General features: G+C 51.1%; 1 protein-coding gene across 1 annotated transcript; it reads left to right on the top strand.

The window, feature by feature from the left end:
- The first annotated feature begins 335 nt into the window (after nt 1-335).
- exoc8 (exocyst complex component 8) lies at nt 336-2,908 on the top strand. Its single transcript, XM_072498465.1, has one exon. It carries the CDS (start codon nt 461-463, stop codon nt 2,633-2,635), a length of 2,175 nt encoding a protein of 724 aa, XP_072354566.1. The 5' UTR covers nt 336-460; the 3' UTR covers nt 2,636-2,908.
- Nucleotides 2,909-26,163: the final 23,255 nt, after the last annotated feature.

Below are 26,163 nucleotides of genomic sequence, written 5' to 3'. Positions count from 1 at the left end.
AATCACATGACAGAGCCGCGACCAATCGGTGAAGAGGGAGATATTCGACACTGGCCAATCAACAACAGCACAGGAGGCAGGTACCCAGCGGACCAAAGTCATTGGGCCACTTGATGGAACCGACAGACCAATGAAAGCCCGTAGACTATGTGGTCAACCAATCGTACGTCAGGGCGAAATAGAGCCCTTACAGCCAATAGGAGACATAATATCGCGGCTCGGCCAGCCAATCGGAGGCCAGAGCCGGCTCCGAGCCAATGGGAGGGCTGATTCTCTGGGCTCGGCCAGCCAATAGGAGGCCGAGGGAGGGGCGGCGGGATTGAGGCCCGGCTGTCAGTTGGAGCGGAAGCGGGAAGCGGGGAGCGGGCCCAGGGTGAGCTGTGGGTACGGACGGTGTAAGGAGAAAGTCCGCGGGTCGCGGCCTAGTTAACCCTTCAGCCACCGCTCTCCCCGGGTTCAGATGGCGGCGGACGTGGCCTCCCGGCTCCGGCGCCAGCTCGAGGCCCCCCGCTTCGAGCCGGCCCAATACGTCAAGCAGCTGTCGCAGCAGTCGGACGGCGACCGGGACCTGCAGGAACATCGGCACAAGATCCAGAGCCTGGCCGACGAGACGGCGCAGAACCTGAAGAAGAATGTCTACAAGAACTACCGGCAGTTCATCGAGACGGCCCGGGAGATCTCCTACCTGGAGAGCGAGATGTACCAGCTCAGCCATATCCTGACCGAGCAGAAGGGCATCATGGACGGCCTGACCCAGATGCTGTTGGCGGCCGACAAGGAACAACAGCAGTATCAGGGCTTCCGCCAACTTCAGCCCCCTCTGGTCAGCAGCGGCGGGGCCTCCTCCTCCTCGGTTACCTCCTCCTCCACCACCTCCTCCTCCGAGGCCTTCCTCATCCTGCCCCGGGAGGCCGAGGAGCACAAGCAGCGCACCCTCACCACCTTGTTGGAAAAGGTGGAGGGATGCCAGGACATCTTGCAGGCCCCAGGCCGCTACCTGGTCTACAACGGTGACCTGCTCGAGTGCGATGCGGAGAGTGCTGCCCAGGTCCAGCGGGTACATACCTTCCTAATGAACGACTGCCTGCTAGTGGCTTCCTGGCTACCCAGCCGCCGTGGGGCTGTGCGCTACCGCTATGACGCCCTGTACCCGCTGGACAGCTTTGCTGTGGTCAACGTCAAGGACAACGGGCCCATGCGCGACATGTTCAAGATCCTCATGTTCCCTGACACGCGGGTCTTCCAAGCTGAAAATGCCAAGATCAAGAAGGAGTGGCTGGAGATCCTGGACCAGACCAAGAAGAACAAAGCCCTGACCGAACGCCTGGAGGTGGAGCGAGAGGAGGCCAAGGCTCGGCTGCTGGTGGCCGAGGAAGAGAAACAACAGAGACCCCTCTCACCCAAGACTAACCCATTTGAGGAGGAGTCCGACCCGGCCATGGAGTTGGTGGACCTGAGCCTGGAGTGGATTCAAGAGCTGCCGGAGGACCTGGATGTCTGCATCGCTCAGCGGGACTTTGAAGGGGCTGTCGACCTGCTAGACAAGTTATCTGAGTACCTGAGCGGAGCAGCGGGCCAGCCTGGCGTGCGCCAGCTCCGGAGCAGGGTGGATCAGAGGGTTCGCCGCCTGACTGATGTGCTGGTGTACGAGCTGTCGCCCGGGCGCTCTCTGCGAGGAGGTCCGCGGGCCACGCGACGGGCGGTGTCTCAGCTGATCCGACTGGGCCAGTCGACCAAGGCCTGTGAGCTCTTCTTGAAGAACCGGGCGGCTGCTGTGCAGACAGCCATCCGCCAGCTGCGCATCGAGGGTGCCACCTTGTTATACATCCACAAGCTCTGCAACATCTTCTTCACCGGCCTACTGGACACTGCCAAGGAGTTTGAGATGGACTTCGCTGGTGATAGCGGCTGTTACTCGGCCTTTGTGGTGTGGTCGCGCACAGCCACTCGGCTCTTTGTGGACGCTTTCAGCAAGCAGGTGTTTGACAGCAAGGAGAGTCTGTCCACCACAGCCGAGTGTGTGGAGGTGGCTAAGGAACACTGCAGCAAACTCAGTGAGATCGGCCTTGACCTCACCTTCACACTTCAGGCTCTGCTGGTCAAGGACATCAAGGCTGCCCTCCACAGCTACAAGGGCATCATCATGGAAGCCACCAAGCACCGGAACTCTGAGGAGATGTGGAGAAAAATGAACCTGATGACACCTGAAGCCTTGGCAAAGTTGAAGGAAGAGATGAAGGCCAGTGGCATCATCAATTTTGATCAGTACACTGGTGACGACTGCTGGGTCAACCTCAGCTACACTATCGTGGCCTTCACAAAGCAGCTGATGGCTTTCTTAGAGGAAGGGCTAAAGCTATACTTCCCTGAGCTACACATGGTCCTTTTGGAAAGCCTGCGAGAGATCATCCTGGTGGCTGTCCAGCATGTAGACTACAGCCTGCGCTGCGAGCAGGACCCGGAGAAGAAAGTCTTCATTCGTGAGAATGTTTCCTTCCTGTACGAGACTGTCCTTCCCGTGGTGGAGAGACGGTTTGAGGAGGGAGTCGGAACACCAGCCAAACAACTCCAGGATCTCCGCAATGGATCTCGAATCATTCGCGTGAACCCAGAAAGCACCAACTCGTTTGTGTAAACTCCTGATGTCTTTTGTGTATTAATCAATTGTTGCAGACACTCCCTGCATAGCTACACACATTTGTTATTCGTTGCTTCGGCACTAATGCTGCATAAACACCTAATTTATGTGGGACTCATCATGAACATGCTGCCTTATCTCATAGACGGTGTGAAGATTAATGTTCTCTATTTGATGCGAGTTACCATTTTCAATATTGCCTTCTCTGTACAGACTATTTTGTTTGTGTCCTGTTATATTCCACTAGTAAAAACACTGTTATGACAATAATGTTATTTGCTTTAATCCAAACCTTTGTACAAAACTAATTGAACCATGAGGGGGAAATATTTGGTGGTGCTGTTCAGTTGCTCAGTTTGCAGGACAGCTGGATTTATTTTGCATTCAAAATTCAAATCCAGAGGTTTATTTCATAAAGTTTTGTTCCAAGAATAATGGTATGTTTTTAAAAAGGCTGAAACTCTTAAGTCCTGGGGAAGTAAACCTCTTTCAGGAAAAACTGAAGTAAGTGGAGGCCAGTTTTTGTAGAACTGTGGAATGTTGAACACAGAATATCCTTTAAGTCTGCACTGATGTTCCTCTCCACATAAACAACTTAGTCTAACCCTGCAATCCTGACCGAGAGTTTGTCAAGCAACTAGTCCCCTTCTGTTTTTTGAGATCTATCGTGCTCAGTTAGCGTATTGATGTGGATCTACCGGTTCACAACTTTCTACCTGCAAAAGGTTTGTGAAAAGTTGCAGAAAAATACAAAGTTAGGTTCCATCAAAACTAAGTGCTTCCCTCCACCCTTCTTAAAGATGCTCCTTATGCTAAGTTTTGATCATCTGCTCTCATACCCATGTGGCTTGGTGCCAAATTTTGTCTGATAATTCTCCAGGGAAGCACCCGGATGAAATTCACTATGTCAAAAAATGCTATAAAAATGAACTTTTGTTGAGACTCCCAGAAGGGTCTTTGTTGAGACTCCCAGAAGGGTCAAGTGTTATTCATGGATTTATGCAAGTCTATGCTAAATTTAAAATGTCCATTTAAAAAATATATATTTGCATATATCTGCTGGCATCCAAACTACTGAGCATTTTGGTATCTTAATTATTGGATTGTTTCAATCTTAACCGGATGTTCACAAAATGGCAGATATCTGCATTCAACTTGAAGAAAACTAAAGAGCCCATGTGGAGAAAACAGGAGATTTGAATTCCCATGACTAACTTTTTTTTTTAAATCACAATTTAAAATGTTATGGCTTTCAAATGAAATGAATATTGCTTATTGTCACAAGTAGGCTTCAAATGAAGTTACTGTGAAAAGCCCCTAGTCGCCACATTCCGACGCCTGTTCAGGGAGGCTGGTACGGGAATTGAACCGTGCTGCTGGCCTGCCTTGGCCTGCTTTAAAAGTCAGCCCTTTAGCCCTGTGCTAAACAGCCCCTGCAGCGAGTGAGTCAGCAGGTTGTGGTTTGAGATTAATCCAATTTTTTGCAACTTTAACAATCCACAAATTAAACAGGAAGCAGTTTTGCAAGTCGTATTGTCCAGAGGACCATCACATGTCCTCCCTCAGACCTCCGATTTCCTGAATCAACTTTCAGCAATAAGATCCACTCTGATTTCTTCTCCCAGCCTTGCCACGAAAACCTTCCAACACTTTAAATTGGTTCCTTCTCTTTCACCTATGCACAAGCTTTCCTAGTAATAATAATAATGAATAATCTTTATTAGTGTCACAAGTAGGCTTGCATTAACACTGCAATGAAGGTACTGTGAAAATCCCCTAGTCGCCACACAGTTTGGGTTCCACCAGGTTCAATCAGCTCCTGCCCTCATTACAGCCTTGGTTCAAACATACAAAAGAGCTGAACTCAAGTGGTGAGGTGAGAATGATTGCCCTTGACATAAAGGCAGCATTTGTTCGAGTATGGCATCAAGGAGTCCTATCAAAACTGGAGTCAGGGGAAAACTCGCCATTGGTTGGGAGTCATATCTAGCACAAAGGAAGATGGTTGTGGTTGTTGGTGGTCAGTCATCTCAGTCCCAGGACATCACTGCAAGAGTTTGTCAGGCATTGTCCAAGGCCCAACCATCTTCTGCTGCTTCATCAATGACTTTTCTTCCAACATAAGGTCAGATATGGGGATGTTCAGCACTATTCATGTCTCCTTAGATGCTGAAGCAGTCCATGTGCAAATGCAACAAGACTTGAACAATATCCAGGCTTGGGTTGACAAGTGGCATGGAACATTCACAAGTAACAATCTCCAATACGAGAGAATCAAACCATCTCCCCTTGACATTCAATGGCATTATCATCACTGAATCCGCCACTATCAACATCCTGGGAGGTTACCATTGACCAGAAACTAAACTAGACTAGCCATATTAATACTGTGGCTACAAAAGCAGATCTGAGGTTAGTAACCCTGTGGCGGGTAACTCGCCTCCTGACTCCCCAAAGTCTGTCCACCACCTACAAGGCACAAGTCAGGAGTGTGATGGAATACACCCCACTTTCCTGGATGAATACAGCTCCAACAACACTCCAGACGTTTGACACCATCCAGGACAAAGCAGCCCACTTGATTAGCACCCCTTCCACAAACATTTACTCCCTCCATCACCGGCGCACAGTGGCAACCATGTGTACCATCTACTGCAGGAACTTACCAAAGCTCCTCGGGCAGTACCTTCCAACCGTACGATCACCACCATCTAGAAGGACAAGAGCAGCAGATACATGGGAACGCCACCACATGGATGTTTCCACTCCAAATCGTTCACCATCCTGACTTGGAAATGTATTTTTTTTTTAATGTATTTTATTACAAATGTGTATCAAAACAGGTTACAGCACATAAATACACAGGAAACATATTCCCAACAATCAACTATACAGTTTGTACAACATTTTCACCCCTTGGGCCTGGTTTAGCACAGGGCTAAAGAGCTGGCTTTTAAAGCAGGCCAGCAGCACAGTTCAATTCCCGTACCAGCCTCCCCGAACAGGCACCGGAATGTGGCGACTAGGGACTTTTCACAGTAACTTAATTTGAAGCCTACTTGTGACTATAAACGATTTTAATTTCTCTTTCTCCCCGCCCACCCGCGACAAACAACTCTTCAAGCACGGTCACGAACATTCCCCCATCTTTTCTCAGACCCGTCTAGTGAGCCCCTGTTGCTAACTTTTGGTTGGTTCAATTGGCTCTGTTTTATAACCTTTGCTCTCGAGTCGCCAGGTATCTTTATGATACCGCCACGAGGTTCAAGTCCAAGTAATGATCAATAACTCAATACACCGATTAGTAAGATTCAAATCACAGCACATCTATTATACACCGTAATCGCTACTCATGCACAAATTCTACATCTAAGCTACTTCTGCAACTAACAGGCCTATACTTAGCTTCGGACTGGCCCACCAGGTCAGGGGAACAAATGGCCTTTCGTTCGGGTTCTGAGTGCGGGACTTGAAGTTGGTACGGATTGGTAGCTCGGAGCGCCTATCTCGTAGCGAGCGTTGACTTAAGACTTACGGTCTCTCGGCGGCAGCTGCACCGGTCACTGTTAAGGGTTGGTTCGCATTGCTGAGTGACCCGGTCAAGAAGGGCGATTTGAACTTGGGGCTTAACCTTTATAGTCCCCAGGGGTTTCCCGCCTTTCAGGGTGGACCCTGTACCTGGTTCTAGGTGATTGGACTTCGTTCCAATCGCTTGGTTCGATTTCTCCAATACTGGAGCGGTTCCCTGATCGATGGCGGTCTTGAGGTGTCTGTTAACCTCTTTTGTGTTGGCTCCTGCTGGTGCCGGGGAGTCTGGCTTAGTTTTGTTTGTCCCAAATGTTGCGATTGTTCCCGGGATTGCTTATTAGTATGTAGATGGCTGTTACATTATTATGCAGATGGCTGCTTGTATTGATGCTGTCTGGGCTTTTGCAGAGTTTAATACACAGTAACTTGCACCTGCTGGTTTCTGCCTGTGTTGGCTGAATTTCCCTTCAGCCTTTGCTGTCCTCCATTTTAAATCGGGAGTTGGTCAACTCAGGTGGCTACAACCCTTAACTCATATTTTATCTTCTCCAACAGCAGGGAGTCGTACAGGTCACCCAACCAAGCCGCTACTACTGTTGGCGATGTCACACCATTCCAGTAAAATTTTCCGCCGGCTAATCAGAGAGGGAAAGGCCACGGCATCGGTCTTCCTCCTCTCCATGAGCTCCAGCTTCTCTGAAACCCCAAATATCACCACCAAAGGGTCCGGGTCCACCTCCTCCTCCACTATCCTGGCTAAGACCGCGAACACTCCAGCCCAGAATCTTCCCAATTTTTCACAACCCCAAAACATGTGCATGTGATTCGCTGGCCCTCGCCCACACCTCTCACACTCATCTGCCACCCCTTGGAAGAATCCATTCATTCTTGCCCGAGTCATATGCACCTGTGCACCACCTTAAACTGTATCAGGCTCATCCTTGCGCATGAGGAGGTCCCGTTTACCGTATGCAGTACCTCACTCCATACTTCCCAACTGATCTCCCCTCCCAACTTCTCTTCCAATTTTTCCTTAATGTTCACCACCCGCTCGCCTATCTGGTCCCCCAGCCACCAGTATATATCCCCAATTCTTCCCTCCGTTCCACATCCGGGAGCAGCAGTCGCTCCAGCAGGGTGTATCCTGGCAACCTAGGAAACCCCCTCCAGACCTTTCGCGCAAAGTCCCTCATCTGTAGATACCTGAACTCACTCCCTTTCGGGAGCTCTACCCTCTCCCTTAGTTCCTCCAGACTGGCAAACCATTCTCCAAATACAGATCCCTCACCTTGACTAACCTCACTTCCCTCCACCTCCTGTATGCATTATCCATCCCCCCACCGGCTCAAACCCATGATTCTCGCACAGCGGTGTTAACACCAACATCCTCTCCACCCTAAACTGCCTCATCAACTGATTCCAGATCTTCACCGTGGACTGCACTGCTGCCTAGGGCGCTGAGGACCCGAGTTCGATCCCGGCCCCGAGTCACTGTCTGTGTGGAGTTTGCACAGTCTCCCCACGTCTGCGTGGGTTTAGCCCCACAACCCAAAGATGTGCAGAGCAGATGGAGCAGGCTAAATTGCTCCTTAATTGGAAAAAAACTAATTGGGTACTCTAAATTTATATTTTAAAAAAAGGAAATGCAGCAGTTAGCCTGTGCACAGCAAGGTCCCACACATAGCAACATGATAATAACTAATTCATCAATTTGGATGACATTGGTTGTGAGATGAGCATTGGCCAAGCCACAGGGAGAACTCCCAGGCTCTTCAAATGGTATCTGTTCCATCCTCCCCTGGCAGTGGATGGGCAGTAGTATAACATCTCATTTGAAAGGCAGAACCTCAAGCAATGCAGTAATCTTTCTTTTTTAAAAAAATATATTTATTGAAGTTTTTTTAACAACATAATTTTTTCCCCTTACAAACAATAACCCCCCCCCCCCCCCCCCCGTAACAAAATAACACAAAATCGCACTGAGCAAGATATATACATGGCAAAATGGTATATTTACACAGCTTTATACACTGGCTCTCGCCCGCACGTGCCAGTTTCCCCCACCCTCCATGTTATCTCCCGCTCATCCATCCCCTCAAACAATCTCTCGTTCCCCCCCCCCCCCAGGGTTGCTGCTGCTGCTGACCGACCTTCCTCTAACGCTCCGCGAGGTAGTCTAGGAACGGTTGCCACCGCCTGTAGAACTCCTGCGCAGACCCTCTCAAGGCAAACTTAATCCTCTCCAGCTTTATTAACCCAGCCATATCATTTATCCAGGCCTCCAGGCTAGGGGGCTTTGCCTCCTTCCACAATAGCAAGATCCTTCGCCGGGCTACTAGGGACGCAAAGGCCAGAATTCCGGCCTCTTTCGCCTCCTGCACTCCCGGTTCATCCACTACTCCGAATATTGCTAGCCCCCAGCTTGGCTTGACCCGGACATTCACCACCTGAGATATTGCTCCCGCCACTCCTCTCCAGAACCCCTCCAGTGCCAGGCATGACCAAAACATGTGGACATGGTTCGCCGGACTCCCTGAACACCTTCCACATCTGTCCTCTACCCCAAAGAACCTACTCAACCTCACCCCCGTCAAGTGCGCTCTGTGAACCACGTTAAATTGTATCAGGCTGAGCCTGGCACATGAGGAGGAGGAATTAACCCTACCCAGGGCATCAGCCCACAAACCTTCCTCGATCTCCTCCCCCAGCTCCTCCTCCCATTTACCCTTCAACTCTTCTGCTAGGGCTTCCCCCTCTTCTTTCACCTCTTGGTGTATTGCCGAAACCTTGCCCTCCCCGACCCATACACCCGAGATCACCCTGTCTTGAATTTCTTGTGCCAGGAGCAACGGGAATTCCGTGACCTGTCGCCTCACAAAAGCCCTCATCTGCATATATCTAAATGCATTTCCCGGGGGTAACTCAAACTTCTCCTCCAGCGCCCCTAGGCTCGCAAATGTCCCGTCAATGAACAGGTCCCCCATTCTTCTAATCCCCGCCCGATGCCAGCCCTGGAACCCCCCGTCCATCTTCCCCGGGAGAAACCGGTGGTTACCCCTGATCGGGGACCACACTGAGGCTCCCACTGCACCCCTGTGCCGTCTCCACTGGCCCCAGATCCTTAACATTGCCGCCACCACCACCGGGCTCGTGGTATACTTTGATGGCGAGAACGGCAGCGGTGCCGCCACCAACGCCCCCAAGCTCGTTCCTTTACAGGACGCCATCTCCATCCTCTTCCATGCCGCCCCCTCTCCCTCCATAACCCACTTGCGGATCATCGCCACATTTGCTGCCCAGTAGTAGCTCCCTAGGTTTGGCAGCGCCAGCCCTCCTCGGTCCCTACTGCGTTCCAGGAACCCTCTCCTTACCCTCGGTGTCTTATTCGCCCACACAAACCCCATAATACTCCTACCTACTCTCTTGAAAAAGCCCTTGGTGATCACGATGGGAAGGCACTGAAACACAAACAAAAACCTCGGAAGGACCACCATTTTGACCGACTGCACTCTACCCGCCAACGAAAGCAGCAACATGCCCCATCTTTTGAAGTCCACCTCCATTTGGTCCACCAACCTCGTCAGATTCAATTTGTGTAGGGCCCCCCAACTCCTGGCTATCTGGATCCCCAGATACCGAAAACTCCCCACCGCCCTCCTCAGCGGTAGGTCCCCTATCCCTCTTTCTTGGTCCCCTGCCTGTAATACAAAAATCTCACTCTTCCCTACATTGAGCTTATACCCCGAGAACTCCCCAAACTCCCTCAGAGTCTGCATGACCTCCACCATCCCCTCCATTGGGTCCGCCACGTACAGCAGCAGGTCATCCGCGTATAGCGACACCCGATGCTCTTCTCCCCCGCGGACCACCCCCCTCCATTGATTAGATTCCCTCAGTGATATGGCCAAGGGTTCGATCGCCAATGCAAACAACAGGGGGGACAGAGGGCACCCCTGCCTCGTTCCTCGGTACAGCCGAAAGTACTCCGACCTCCGCCGGTTCGTCACCACACTTGCCACCGGGGCGCTGTAAAGGAGCTTAACCCAGCTAATAAACCCTCCCCCGAACCCAAACCTACGCAACACCTCCCAGAGGTACTCCCACTCTACTCGGTCAAAGGCCTTTTCCGCGTCCATAGCTGCCACTATCTCCGCCTCTCCCTCCTCCGATGTCATCATTATCACGTTTAAGAGCCGCCGCACATTAGTATTCAATTGCCTGCCCTTTACGAATCCCGTCTGGTCCTCATGAATCACCCCGGGACACAGTCCTCAATCCTCGTGGCCAGCACTTTTGCCAATAACTTAGCGTCCACATTGAGGAGCGAAATCGGCCTGTACGATCCACATTGCAGTGGGTCCTTTTCTCGCTTCAGAATCAAGGAAATTGTCGCCTCCGTCATTGTCGGGGGCAGGGTCCCCTCCTCTCTTGCCTCGTTAAAGGTCCTCACTAGTAGCGGGGCCAACAGGTCCACATATTTTCTATAGAACTCCACCGGGAACCCGTCCGGCCCCGGGGCCTTCCCCGCCTGCATACTCCCCAAACCCTTACTCAGCTCCTCCAACCCGATTGGTGCCCCCAAACCAGCCGCCTCTTGCTCCTCCACCCTCTGGAACCGCAGTTGGTCTAGGAATCATCTCATCCCCTCTTCCCCCCGCTGGTAGCTGGGATCTGTACAGCTCTTCATAGAAGGCCTTGAATACCTTGTTTATTTTTGTTGCTCCCCCTCCATCTTTGATTTCCCCCTATTTCCCTCGCTGCCGTCCTCTTACGGAGCTGGTGTGCCAGCATCCGACTGGCCTTTTCCCCGTACTCGTAGGTCGCCCCCTGCGCCTTCCTCCACTGTGCCTCCGCCTTCCCCGTGGTCAACAGGTCAAACTCCGTCTGGAGCCGTCGCCTTTCCCCAAGTAATCTTTCCTCCGGGGCCTCTGCGTATCTCCTGTCCACTCGCAAAATCTCCCCCACTAACCTCTCCCTTTCCATGCCCTCTGTCTTCTCCCTATGAGCCCTGATGGAGATTAGCTCTCCCCTGATCAACGCCTCCCATACCACCCCCACTCGCACCTCCCCGTTGTCGTTGGCCTCCAAGTACCTTTCGATACACCCCCTCACCTTCCCACACACCACCTCATCTGCCAACAGTCCCACGTCCAGCCGCCACAGCGGGCGTTGGTCCCTCTCCTCTCCCAACCCCATTTCCACCCAGTGCGGGGCATGGTCCGAAACGGCTATGGCCGAATACTCCATCCCCTCCACCCTCGGGATGAGCGCCCTGCCCAGAACAAAGAAATCTATCCGGGAGTAGGCCTTGTGCACGTGGGAAAAGAAAGAAAATTCCCTGGCCTGCGGTCTTGCAAACCTCCATAGGTCCACTCCCCCCATCTGATCCATAAACCCCCTAAGCACCTTGGCCGCCGCCGGCATCTTTCCCGTCCTTGATCTGGAGCGGTCCAGTGCTGGGTCCAGCACCGTATTGAAGTCCCCACCCATTATCAGGCCCTACCTTCAGGTCCGGAATGCGCCCCAACATGCGCTTCATGAATCCAGCATCATCCCAGTTTGGGGCGTATACATTTACCAACACCACCCACGTCTCTTGCAACCTACCGCTCACCATCACATATCTCCCTCCATTATCCACTACGATAGTCTTGGCCTCAAATGACACATGTTTTCCCACCAGAATTGCCACCCCTCTATTTTTCGCGTCCAGTCCCGAGTGAAATACCTGTCCTACCCATCCCCTTCTTAACCTGACCTGGTCCGCCACCTTCAGCAGTAATCTTTCAGTCCTGCACTGGGATTGTTTGCTTCCAATTTGTGCTCATATCCAGTGTGGTACGTGAACCCCCAATCTTCTGACTGATGTGAGGGTGCTGACTAAGCCAAATATTTCCATTTATGGGAGAGACAAGAACCAGGGGACACAGTTTAAGAATAAAACACCATTTAAGACGGAGGTGAGGAGAATTTTTTCTCTCAAAGGATCATTCGTCGGTGGAAGTTGCCTCCCTAGAAGGCATTGGAGGCTGGGAAGCCGAATTCAAGGCAGAGTTAGACAGATTTTTGCAAGACAAGGGAGTCAAAGGTTTCGGCAGCAGGCAACAAAATGGAGCTGAAACCACAACCAGGTCAGCCATGATATTGAATGGTGGAGCAGGCTCAAAGGGCCGAATGGCCTGCTCCTAGACAGATACATGAATGGGCAGAGAGCAGAGGGATACAGATCCTTAGAAAATAGGCCACAGTTTTAGATCGAGGATCTGGATCGGCGCAGGCTTGGAGGGCCGACGGGCCTGTTCCTGTGTTGTAATTTTTCTTTCTTTCTAAATATTATTTCCCATATTTTAAAGCTGACATCTTGATGGTGTCCTGGAGGTGTAACCTGCAGTTGATGCCGTTCAGCTATGAAGCTATTCATTCCTCAATAATTTCACTGAGCGACGAGTTTGACAACATAAAATTAGTTGTGCACTAACTTGCTTGTTTTTTTTTATTGAGACATCCAATTCGGAGTGAGAGTTGATTAACTTGAATACATGATTAGAGATCATTTCCAAATGGGTGGGTATCACTTGTAACCTAAAGGGACGTTAAAGGAGGCTCCATTTTATATTTTTTAATAAATGATGTATAATAGAATATTCTCTCTGCTGTGGGTATATTACAGATGAGACTTTGATGATCTACTTGCAAGTTATTCTGAAAGACTGATTAGTGGAGACATCTTTAAAGATTAGTTGTAAGGATCACAGCCTTTAAATGATAGATTGCAATGTATAAAACTATTTGAAACTGGTAGAAGCTATGTTGCCAAGTTTGAAAAATCCTACTTGGAGTAAGTTACTTTGGTGGAGTGTCTTCTTCACCCTCGGGGTTTTACCAGCCCACACAAAACCCGAGATCACCGCGTTAATTTTCCTAAAAAAGGCCTTCGGGACAAAAATCGGGAGACAATGAAAAAAAAAACAGCAGTCTCGGGAGGACTGTCATCTTCACCATCTGCACCCTCCCCGCCAGTGTCAGCGGGAGCATGTCCCATCTGCCGAAATCCCTTTTCATCTGGTCGACCGCTTTACCCAGATTTAACTTGTGGAGTTGTCCCCAATCCTTAGCCACCTGGATCCCCAGATACCTAAAGCTCCTCCCCACCACCTCAAAAGGTAACTCCCTCAGTCTCATTTGCTGCCCCCGTGCCTGAATCGCAAACACCTCGCTCTTTCCCATGTTTAACTTGTAGTCTGAAAACCGCCCAAATTCATCCAGTGCCTCCATAATTCCAGCCATCCCCCCCCCAACGGGTCTGTGATATAAAGCAGTAAATCATCCGCGTAGAGCGAGACCCTGTGCTCCTGAAATGGAGGCGACCATAGCCAGCCTCAACATTAACGGCAGCAGGGACGCGCTCCGCAGGTTCCAGAACGTCGCGGTCCTCTGGGACGGGAAGTACGCAGCCTGCTTCCTGCAAGAAACTCATACCGCTCCGGGAGACAAAGCCACGTGGCTCCTGGAGTGGCGAGGGGGATCTACATGAGTCACCTAACCTCACGTTTAGGCGGGGTGGCTACCTTGTTGGCCCCACATTTTCAGCCGGAGATCTTGGGGGTCAAGGAGCCAGTGTCAGGCTGGTTGCTGCACTTGGCGGTCCGCTCCCCAGGCTGGCCAGCAGCAGACGACTTTCTTCGAACAAGTGTCCACTCATCTTGGCACCATCCCTGTGGGCGAGTGCATCATCCTGGGGGGGACTTTAATTGCACCCTCAGGACAAAGGACCACCTTGTTACCCAGTGCAGCTCTCGTGCGGTGGTGAAGTTAAGGAACCTGGTTGGATTCTTTGACTTAGTGGACGTCTGGAGGACTCTCCATCCTGACTCCAGCGTCTTCACGTTTGTGAGGCCTGGGGTTGGAGCGTCCACAATCGACCGCCTCTACATTTCAAGGGCGTACCTGCCCCGCGTCCCGACTGCCTCTGTGCAGCAGGTGCTGTGCTCGGACCACTGTCTGGTGTGGGCGGGGCTCGCCCTGTCTCGCGCTCAGTTGCGGTCTGCGTACTGGCATTTTAACAACCTGCTGCTGGAGGACGAGCGGTTCCTGGGCTCATTTCAACATTTCTGTACCGGCTGGAGAAGGAAGCGGGGAGGCTTCCCCTCCTTGAGATTATGGTGGGACGTGTGCAAGACTCACGTCGTACCTTCTGTCAGGAGTATGCGAGGGGGTCGACAAAGAGGCAGAAATCCAGGGTCGAGGAGTTGGAAAAGGAGGTGCTCGACCTGGAGTCACGTCTCGGTCAGCCTGATGAAGTCTCCAGCTGGTGTACAGAGAGAAGAAGGGCGTGCTGTGGGACCTGCAACTTGTCGGGTCCCGGGGCGCGTATGTGAGGTTGCGGATCCAGATCCTTACGGACATGGATCGTGGCTCCCCCTTCTTCTACTCGCTGGAAAAAAGGCACATGCTACATCAGTGGCTCCTTCGCTGCTAGCCGACAATGGGTCCCTCGTCTCGGATCCGGAGGAGGTTCGGACCCAAATCCGAAGCTTCTACAGCACTCTCTTCTCTCCGGATCCGTCCAGAGAGGATGCTTGCAGAGTTTTGTGGGAGGACCTGACGCAGGTCGGCCCGGAAGGCGCCGGTAGGCTTAATACCCCTATAAGCCTAGGGGAGCTGACCAGCGCCCTCAACAGCCTGTCCAGGGGCAAAACCCCAGGACTGGACGGGCTGACCGTGGAGTTGTTCATGGCATACTGGAACATCCTGGGGAGTGACTATGCGGGGGTCCTGGGGGAAAGTATCGCAACCGGGGAGATGCCCCTCTTATGGCACAGAGCCACCATTACCTTGCTGCCAAAGAGGGGGGATCTCTGCCACCTTAAAAACTGGCGTCCGGTCTCCCTCCTCAGCACGCATTACAAGATTTTCGTCAAGGCAATCAGTTTGCGCCTTGGCACCGTGCTGGACCACATGATCCACCCTGACCAGTCCTACACGGTCCTGGGCCGCACAATCCACGACAACATCCATCTGGTCCGGGACCTGGTCCATCACTCCCAGAGGGCTGGTATGTCAAGCGCATTCCTGTCCCTTGATCAGGAGAAGGTGTTCGACTGGGTGGATCACGAATATTTATTCAGGACTCTGCAAGCATTCGGGTTCGAGACGCAATTTGTCGCCCGGATCCGACTTCTGTTCACTGCCGCAGAGTGTCTCGTTCAGGTTAACGGGTCTCTGACGGTGCCCCTTCCCGCTTTGAGAGAGGAGTGCATCTGGGTTGCCCTGTGTCTGGCCAACTTTACTCTATTTGTGTGGAGCCTTTCCTGCGCCTCCTGCGGAGGAGGCTGTTGGGACTGCTTCTGCACGGGCCGGGCATTGGGGTGGTCCTTTTGACTAACGCTGATGACGTGCTCCTTATGTTCACTGACCCTGCTGACCTGTGGAGGATGCGCAAGCGCCAGGTTGTGTACTCCGATGCGTCCTCTGCCAGGATCAACTGGGCCAAATGTTCCGGACTCCTGATCAGTCCGTGGCAGACAGACCCCCTCCCGGAGGAGTCAGGCCTTTCACCTGGAGCAGGACCAGCCTCCTCTATTTGGGAGTCCATCTTTGCCCGGCTGAGGAATCCTGGTTGGTTAACTGGCAGGAGCTGGAGACCAAGGTCACCGCTCGCTTGAGATGCTGGATGTGGTAGTATATGTATTACGGTAAGACGTATAGTAGAGGTACATGGGTAAATCCCTGCCTGCTGGCTCCGCCCAGTAGGTGGCATATAAATGTGTGTGCTCGCCGGTGCTGCAGCCTGTAGCCACCTGGGTTGGCCACTTCCCGACTTAAAATGGAGAACCGCAAAGGCTGAAGGGAAGTTCAGTGATTTACTGTGTGTAATAAATGTGTTTTGATTTGAATCTTACTAATTGGTGTATTGAGTTATTGATCATTACTTGAACTTGAACCTCGTGGCAGTATCATAAAGATACCTGGCGACTCTAGAGCAAAGGTTGAACAAACAGAGCAAATTACGAATTGAGAGCCAACCAAAAGTTAGCAACATATTACTGGCGACTCTGCTGGGACCCGACTTAGAAGTGGCTTAACCACTCCGGGAGAACACAAAATTTGAATTAGAAATCCAATTGGGAACAGAAAAATCACAAGTGTTCAAGCAGTTCTGATCAATCCTCATAATTCGGAAGTGTGTTAATGCATGCGTAACTAACAGGGCTATAAGGTAACACTGATAGATTTTTGTTGTGAAAAACTGTCGGGAGTTTGTATTCCGGAAAATAGCGAAAGCCGTACCCGTAATTACAGCACCGCCTTCGTACCTCTCGTTCCAAATTTTAAGAGAAGTATTCAGAGAGGAAAGATGGCAATGCAGGCAATGCAACGCCTCATGAACCCCGAAGAATTCGTGGTCGCAACGACCAGCAGTAGAGTAGAACAGTGTCCCGTTTGGGAGTGAGGAAATCAGAAAGTACCTCAAAGGGAAAGGATGGCCCTTTTGGAGCGAATTCTGTGACAATGAGGAAACAGGACCCGGGAGTATAGGACATATTTGGTGGGAAAACCTGTCAGAGATTCTTAAGAAAAGCTTGGGAAAAGCTCGCAAGCCGATGGCAATCGAGTCCTGTTTGGCACAATTGCGAGGCACAGAGGAGGTCGTTCGGATGCTCCATAAAGAGATAGAAGGAGTACATCGAATGAGTAAGGTCGATGTAAGTGAGGTTGAGAAAGAGAACATAGAATTAAGAAGGAAGTTAGCAGCAAAGGACGGAGAGGTGGATGATGCCAAGTGGGCACACCAGTCTTGTCTGGCGCACCTAAGCAGCTTCCAGACACAGTACGAAAAGGCCTATCAGGACATGCAATGTGCAGTCCTGGTAAGACAGGAAACTGAGAAACAGGTAGAGGCATTGCAAAGGCAGTGTAGCGACCTGAAAGAAGCATTATGAGCACTCCATGCTACCACCACGGAGCACAGACACAGCTCACCAGATCATGCGAAGTGCAGGAAGCAGATTGCAGAACTGCAGTCTTTGCTTTCCGTTCAGAATGGATTCCAGAGCACCTTTGGATCCCAGTTAGATACAGAAGACGGCCCGGATTGGGAAGAATTAAATGAGACCGCGCATAGATATGTTCAGGGAACATGTGCGCAAGGAAAGCCCCAAAAGAGAAAAGCGCCCCAACCCCCCACATCGCATATAGTTCAGGTACCAATGAATCCAATAACCACCCACCGCACAGTCACATCGGATGGAGATACAGAATTTCTTTATACCACCCCCTTAACCGTGACCCAATTACGGGACGCGTGCGAGAAAACTCTTCCTCCCCACCTCAGACCCCCACCACTTCTTTGCTAGAGTAAAGCAGCAGGCGACCATGTATGGCCTGGACGAGCGTGAGCATGTGAAGCTCACAGTTTTGAGTTTAGACCCTTCGGTCGCAGCAGCCCTTCCCAACCCACAGAATGTAGGAGGAGGCACCCTTGCAGAGATGCACGCATTGATCCTAGGTGCGATCGGCTACAACAGAGGTGACCCCGTAGAAGGCCTGAATAAGGGCAGGCAGAAAAAGACAGAATACCCCACAGCGTTTGCTGGACGCCTGTGGATTCATTTCACAGCAGTTTTCGGTAGCTTAGACCGCGCCCATTTGTCCCAAGACGGTATGGCCAAATGGACCCGCACCCTTATCTCCCATGCCACAGAGGCAGGACAAAAAGCCTGTACGTATTATGACCCCTCAGAGGAAGCCCACAATGAGAAATGGGTTTTAAAAAGATTGTCCCGCGCCTGGGAGCAGTCTGTACAAAACAAAACTGCAGTTAGGAAACCAGAGGAACAGCAGGCAGAAGCAGACATCCAAGCGGTGAAAACGCACCAGAACCCTACATGGGTGAACGAAGGCAGGAACAGCCCCCCACAGAAGCCACAGGAGTGTTACAACTGTGGACAGTTAGGACACTTTGCACGAGAATGCAATGCCCCACGAAAGCCACAGAGAGCCCAGCAGGCAGGCATTCTGAATAAGAATAGGACAGAGCCCATACATAGTGTAAGCACCCGTTCAGACCAGACGGACCTGAACGGCACGGACTGATGGTGTTCGGGCTCCCCCAGTTGGGTCTGCGACACCCTTTGGGATAGGTCCCGCAGACCAGTAGTTGCAGCAAAGATACGGGGACAGCTCATCGAATTTCCCTGGGACACAGGAGGGTCCCGCACCACAATAAATTCCTCCACCATGTTCCAAAAAGACACGTGGCCCACTATAGCCACAATCACCCTCAGCGGTTTCACAGGCCACTCACAGCAGGGACACATCACAGCCCCTGTACCCATTCAAATTGGCAATATTACGACAAGGCACCCCATAGTTTTAGTCGATCTACCCCACACAGCAGAACACATTTTGGGCATTGATTTTATGAACTCCCACCACCTTTCATTTGATCCAGTAAACCAATGTGTCTGGAAAATGGCAAAATCCGCAAGAGCCCCCGCAACACTCACAATAGGTGAATACGCAAACAAGAATAGCGCAGTCGGTGAATTTGGTTTGACCCGACCACGATTAGCACAGACAAGCAGGTCAGGGCAGTTCTGCAGAAGCACAGGACAGCATTCGCGACCCACAAACATGACTGTGGCCGGATGACTGGTTCCATTCAAATCACAGGACCTGACCCTAGACCCCAAAAGCAATACGGATTTCCCCAAGAGGCAGAGGGAGAAATCGCAAAAGTGATCGACAGCTTATTAGAGCAGGGTGTACTCAGATCAGTAGCCTCCACTAATAATGCCCTGATTTGGCCAGTGAGAAAGCCCGATGGATCATGGCGACTGACCATCGATTACCGGGAACTCAACAAAGTCACCCCCGCAGCAGCCCCCACGGTAGCGACAAGTCCCGAGACCATGCTCAAACAGGGACTCAACTCACAATACTTTACGGTTTTGGACGTCAGTAATGGATTCTGGTCCATTCCATTGGCAAAAGCGTGCCAGTACAAATTTGCCTTCACTTTTAAAAATCAGCAGTACACGTGGACATGCCTGCCACAAGGATTCCACAACTCCCCCTCCATTTTCCACCGACAGCTGGCAAATGGTTTGTCAAAATTTTCTCGCCCCGAATGTCTGGTCCAGTATGTGGACGACCTATTACTGCAGACAGACACCAAGGCAGAGCACATCGAGCTTCTGGCCGAACTCCTACAGAAAATTGTTTGCAAAGTAAACCCCAAAAAGGCCCAGAATTTGGAAAACAAAGTGATATATTTGGGTACAATTATCATGCACGGTAAACGCGAGATCGAGCATAAAAGAATTGACTCGATTGCCAAATTGCCCCTTCCCCAGAATGTTTCAGCCCTCCAGTCGTTTTTAGGACTGGTTGGCTACTGCCGAAACCACATTGACGGTTTCGCCAGCAAGGCAGCGCCCCTCTCGGAACTCCTAAAGAAAGGAGTCCCTTGGGAATGGCTTCCGCAGCATACGGATGCTGTGGATGCTTTGAAAAGAGCCCTCATTGCAGCCCCCGCAGTACAGGTTCCAGACCCGCTTTCCCCCTATGTTATAGCGGTACCAAGCACAGACAGCACCCTTTCGGCCGTGCTCCTCCAGGAATGGCACGAACAATTAAGACCCGTGGCTTACGCCTCCAGACTTTTAGATCCTGTGGAGCAGGGATTTTCGGCCTGTGAAAGACACCTGCTCGCAGTTTTCTGGGCAGTTCAGTATTTTTCCTACATAACCGGACTGAACCCCATCACAATCCTCACAGAACACACCCCCACCCAACCTTTACTGGACGGACGACTTAAGGACGGTACAGTCAGCCAAATTATAGCAGCAAGATGGACCCTCTTTTGCAGGGACGGGACATCACCGTTAAAAGGACCAAGACCCACACTTTCTTAGCCGATAACCTTCAGTACCCAGGCACCCCCCATGAATGTGAAATCATCTCACCGCACCACAACACAGGCCCCCTTATTGTGAAAACACCCCCCAGAAAGATAGGTAGTTCACCCCAGAGCCCCTAGCCCACAGACACGTGTGAACCCTTAAGGATTTATGTGGATGGATCTTCCACTATATTAGAAGGGAAGCTCATTACAGGATGCGGCATTTATGTTGAGGGCGTGCAGGGACGCGCCCTAGAAGAAATATCACTAAAGCTACCAGGCCACTTAGGCGCGCAGGCAGCAGAACTAGCATCCGTTGCGTACATTGTGGATCACCCAGACTCCTTCCCCAGCCCAGCAGACATATACTCGGACAGCCTCTCTGTCTGCAACAGCCTTACAGAATTCCTACCCCTGTGGAAAGCAAGAGGATTTGTTTCCGCAGACGGAAAACCCCTCCCTTCAGCCCCATTGCTCCGCCACATTTTAGAAAAAGCACAGAACAGGACATTCGGAATCGTTAAAGTTCGCAGTCACCACCGTTCCTCCCCCCCTGGAAAAGTAAAAGCTGACGCACTGGTTAAGGCGGGTTCCAGACACGGATATTTTTGGACACCCCCCGAAAGCGCACCATGAATGCAGTTCAGGTCTTGCAGGCTAATATTGAGGATTTAGTGCAGGCCCAGAAGCAGGATAGCAATCTCAGGGAGATTTTAAAAGGACAATTTCCAGCACCCTATGATAGATTTAAAAATGCACTGACCACACATGCCGGTGTGGTGTTAAAAGACACCCTTTATGTGGTTCCTGAACAGGACAGGAATCAACTGATTTGTTTGTTCCATGACAGTCATGGACCTCAGTGAATTGATCCCACTACAGCCCATCTCAGGCAGCTTTGTTGGTGGCCAAGTTTAAAAGAAGACGTAACGCACTACGTTGAGAATTGCCTTATCTATGCCCAGAACAATCCGGACAGATACGCAAAGAAGCCTCAGCTTAGTCACACCCGCCCCGCTAATGGCCCCTGGACTAACCTCCAGATCGATTTTATAGGACCATTGCCCTCTTGCAGGAATGGTTACAAGTACGTATTAATCGTCATAGACACTTTTCCGAAATGGGTAGAGGCATTCCCATCCAGAATGAACATGGCAAAGACCACCGCAAAGATCTTAACCCATCACATCTTTACGTGATGGGGACTCCCCCGCAGCATTGAATCCGACCAAGGTTCCCATTTTACGGGATGTGTCATGAAGAACGTCCTCACGATATTTGGCATTACCCAAAAATTCCACATCGCATACCACCCCCAGTCAAGTGGTATCGTGGAGCGCATGTATCGGACCCTAAGATCAACCCTCTGACAAATGGTCCAACAAAACAACACCACTTGGGATTCAGTCCTCCCTTTTGCGCTGATGTTTTTGAGAAATACTATTTCAACATCCACAGGTTACACCCCACACACTCTCATGACCGGACGCCCCATGAAAGGCACAGAATTTTTATTAGGATTGGACTTGACCAGCCCAGAGGTGACGGCCCTCACACACGAGAACGCAGTCAAACGGTTAGTGGAGAATGTGAAAACAGCTCAGCTAGCAGCCGCAGTAAGATTAGGCACACGGAAGAAACAGAGCAAGGCATGTTTTGACAAAACTGTGAACGCAACTGAGTTTGAGGTAGGACAGCAGGTCATGCTCTCCATCTATAACCCCAGCACATTCCTGTCACCGAAGTATTCAGGTCTGTACTCCATTGCGGACAAAGTAAGCCCCTCCGTCTATAAAATTAAGTACCCCAAAGGAAAGACTGCGTGGTTCCATATTAACCAGCTTAAGGCATATGGCCCACAGTCCAACCACGCACATCACGTCATGCTCGACGCAGCAGACCACACCCCGCCCACAGCCAACGTATCCCTAAACTCCCCCAACACGCCCACCATATCCACGGACTCGCCCTCAACTCCACCCCCGACCTCTAGACTCCGCCCCGGAACGCCCACAGACAGCAGCAGCAGCAACAGCAACTGTGACTCAGACAATAGCCACAGCACGCCTCCCTACTATCCCCAGGCAACAGGACCCACACCCAGCGAATTTGACCACGATTCGAGTGATCCCTTCCTCATCACATTCCTCAACAAACCCCACCGCCCTACGATGACGATTCCGTCCCCACAGAACTAGACACCACCATTTGGCACCGCGATAACTCATTCAGGCTCGTCCAGAACGACGAGATGGACCCCAAATAGCACCATGCAGCCCTATCAGCCCTTATACATTCGAGAGTATGGCATCCGGGAGAAGATGACGACTTTGAGTCTGACTCCCAAAGCGAGAACCCCTGATAACTGAGGTGTCCAGATGATGTTTTAAAAAGGAACCGCTTGGGAGAAACGGTGTCCTTTCTGATGGAACCTGCAGCATGTTGTTTAATGTTGTTTGTTACTGTTAGTGTTAAATGTTGTTTGTAAGATCGGAAATTTTTTCCACGGCCCCACATCTTATTTATCTGCAGAAACCTATGAGAACTTGCCAGCACACTCATCGGCAGAAACCGCTGAGATCTTGCCAAACCCCCGTTCATAACTGCTCTTCTGGTTCGAAGGTAGAACCAATATGGCAACCCCCCCCCCCCCCCCCCCTCCTTTTGCCCGTCCTTGTCGGTTGCTCAGGCAGTGGAGAAACGGCATTGGTCTCCGTCCTGCCTGAGGACCCCCCCTCGGGTCAGCTACGCTCAGGTAGAGCACACACGGCATTGGTCGCCATCCTACCCGGGGATTCCATCCAATCTTACCCGTCGCGGCCCATGAAAGTTAGCAACAAGCCATTCTGGTGGCAGCTACAGGAGGCACAACATCTTTGCTCAATAAAGCCTCGATTATTCCACTACTCTCGTCTTTGTGGTAATTGATAGTGCATCACTGAACAGGACTGCTCCGAGTGCTGTCTTACAGAGGTTGAGTTCTTGTCATAAAGCAGCTGATAGCCTCCATGTTGTGGTAGTGGCTGGTCACTTTGACCCCTCCCCCTGACGTCAAAAAGACCCAGAGAATGCTTGTAGAGTTCTTCTGGGACAAGAGACTGCACTGGGTCGCTGCTGAGGTTCTGAGTGTGCCTTCGCACCCAGGTGGCGACCTTCCGCCTTCAGACCCTGCAACGATACCTTTACGTTGAGCCCCCTCCACGGTGGTGTGCCCTGGCTATGCATTTCTTCCGCCAGGTGCACGGCCTGAATTATGATGTGCAGTTCCTGTTTGTAGATTTGCATGATCTTTGTTACCCTCTGTAGACGCTTCCTGTCTTTCACCAGAACCTGTTCAAAGTCTGGAACATGGTCGCCTCGCACCGCAGCTCCCCCCAGTCAGGAGTGGTGGCTGTCGTCAGGGAACCGCTGCTCAGGAATCCGCACCTCCACCAATACCATTTTGAGTGGCTGGCGGAGGAGTGAGCTGTGGCTGCCGGGGTGACCAGGATCGTGGATGTGCTGGGTGGCAGAGGAATGGGCTGGATGACACCCCATGAGTTAGCACAACGTGCAGCGGTGGACGTTCGGCTCACAGCCACTGCCATCCGAGAACCTAAAACAGTCGTGCTCGGACCCGATGGCACTCGTGGTTTGGAGGACGCGCAGCTGTGTGGTGGTATCTCGTCTGGGCGAACCCCTGTCCGGACGGAATTCCACATTGGCTCCATGCTCCCAAAACCTCCCTCGGGGGCTGGTGCCCCACAATCCTAGCCGCCTCGCGGAAATACGCTGTGCCTTTTCGCACTGCGGGGAGGGGCTTCCTGTACGGGCTGCTGCTACACACCCTTCACCTGCTTACCCTTGCCCGTCGTCTGGACATGTGCCTGTTGCCATCCGGCGGCGGAGGGCCCCACTGGAGGTCCTTCTATGGGACCTGGTGTGGAGGGTGGTGCATGCAGCCGTGCTGTACAATCACCATTGCACCAGTTCACGGACTCCCAAGAAGCCTGCCAATTTTGTGGCCTTGTGGAGTCCGTGGACCATGTCTATGTTACATGTTTTAGGCTGCACTCCCTTTTTAGTTTTCTAACCAATCTTTTGCTGGAATTTTGTTTGCAGTTCAGCCCCATGCTCCTAATCTATGGGCACCCGGTGGAGAGAGGGGCGGGAAGGCGGAGGACCTTCCTGTGAAAATGCTCCTGGGCCTGGCGAAGCGCGGCATTTATAGGTCCAGGCAGCGGGCAACCGAGGGGGTCGTCCAGCCGGACTGCCTGCCCCTCTTCCGCAGCTATATTCGCGGCCTGATGTCCCTGAAAAGGGAGCATGCGGTGTCCACGGGCATCATCGAGGCCTTCCACGCCCAGTGGGCACCACAGGGGTTGTGGTGCATTATTGACCCCTTTAACTGCACTCTTATTTGATGTTTTTTAAATTTCCGTTGATCTTTGTTATGTTCTGGCAGTGCCCCTAACAGGAGCAGCCCTTTTTTGCTTTGTCCCTCAGTTTGTTTTCCTTTCTCCTGTTTTGTTGGTGGACCTCAAAAGAGTGGCCAATCCACCTAGCCTGCACATCTTTGGGTTGTGGGGCCGAAACCCACGCAAACACGGAGAGATCATGCAAACTTCACACGGATAGTGACCCAGAGCCAGGATCGAACCTGGAACCTCAGCGCCGTGAGGCAGCAGGGCTAACCCACTGTGCTGCCCACCTTGTTAAACTCTCTTTTTAAAAAAATTTAGTGTACCCAATTCATTTTTTCCAATTAAGGGGCAATTTAGCGTGGCCAATCCACCTAGCTTGCACATTTTTTGGGTTGTGGGGACAAAACCCACACGAACACGGGGAGAATGTGCAAACTCCACACGGACAGTGACCCAGAGCCGGGATCGAACCTGGGACCTCAGCGCCGTGAGGCCGCATTGCTAACCCACTGCGCCACCATGCAGCCCTTGTTAAACTCTTAACTGCTACTCCTACATTTTCAGAATAGCCCAGGAGGCCTTTACTGCATCCTCCTACAGGCAGCGACAGACCATATACATTCCAGGCTGCGTTATGAATGTCTTTGTTGCAGGAGGGGATAAACTGAAATAATTGAAATTATGAATGAAAATAACAATGCTTTTTCATTGGTCAATCTATCAAATAATTTTTTGGGGAATGCAGTAAAATAAGTTTGGAAGAAGCAAAGATTGATTTGAAGTACCAAGTTGCCTTATTTCTCTGCTGGGACTTAGCTTGCCATACAGTGAACTGAAGGCTAGCCAGGACATCTCACTCCTGAGAAAAACTGCATTCAACAGATTTCTTTGAAGATATCTAAAATACGTCTCAAGCACTACAATTTTTATTTTACTAGTCAATGGTATATATAGTATTTGTATCTTCCTGGCTCATTTGATAATATTTTTGATTTGCAGCCAGATATTGTGGAGTTCCTCTAGCGTTTCAATATAAAATGTGGTCTGATGATTCACTGCAATGCAGATCAGGGAATGCTATGTAGTCGGAGGTGCCATATTTTAGATGTGATGTTAAACCAAAGGGCTGTCTGCATGTGCAACTGGGCTTGAATTATCCGTCATAGTATCTGAAGAGCAGGAGGTTCTTGTTGTTGTGTTTGGTCCCTTGTACTTTATGAAGTAACTCACCAAACACTTCGATATGTCCAAACCAGGATCCTTTTATTGTGTCTCGTGTGGTAAGATGGCATGCTGATACAGAGAATGTTATCATGGAGTCTTACAATCCTCTGGAACGTACATCTTGTGCTGACCAATTGCATGCATGTCTTATTACCCTCTGAATCTTCTGCTGCTGGCTCCCTTTATATCCAGGTCCCAGGTCACGTGACCGTGGTCTGGAGACCTTATGGTGTGTCTGTTTCGCCACCTGCTGGTTGGAGGTCGCACACCATCCAACTATGATATAGCCGATAGGCATATCATCACACTTGTGTTTTGTCCAATATGCTTCCCTAAACTAATACCATTGTTGCTCCGACAATATGTTTGAGGATTGAAACCATCCAATCAGCTGCCTCTGCCACCTACTTCAGTTCCACGAGCTGACTTTAAAAAAAATAAATTCAGAGTACCCAGAAGATCTC

Source organism: Scyliorhinus torazame, chromosome 4, assembly GCF_047496885.1.
Source record: "Scyliorhinus torazame isolate Kashiwa2021f chromosome 4, sScyTor2.1, whole genome shotgun sequence".
Classification (NCBI taxonomy): domain Eukaryota; kingdom Metazoa; phylum Chordata; class Chondrichthyes; order Carcharhiniformes; family Scyliorhinidae; genus Scyliorhinus; species Scyliorhinus torazame.
Note: the sequence above shows the minus strand (reverse complement) of the source record. Positions and strands in the feature narration are given on the sequence as shown.

Coding starts and splice junctions, on each gene's coding strand:
- exoc8 (XM_072498465.1), top strand. CDS start 461: ATGGCGGCGGACGTGGCCTCCCGGCTCCGGCGCCAGCTCGAGGCCCCC.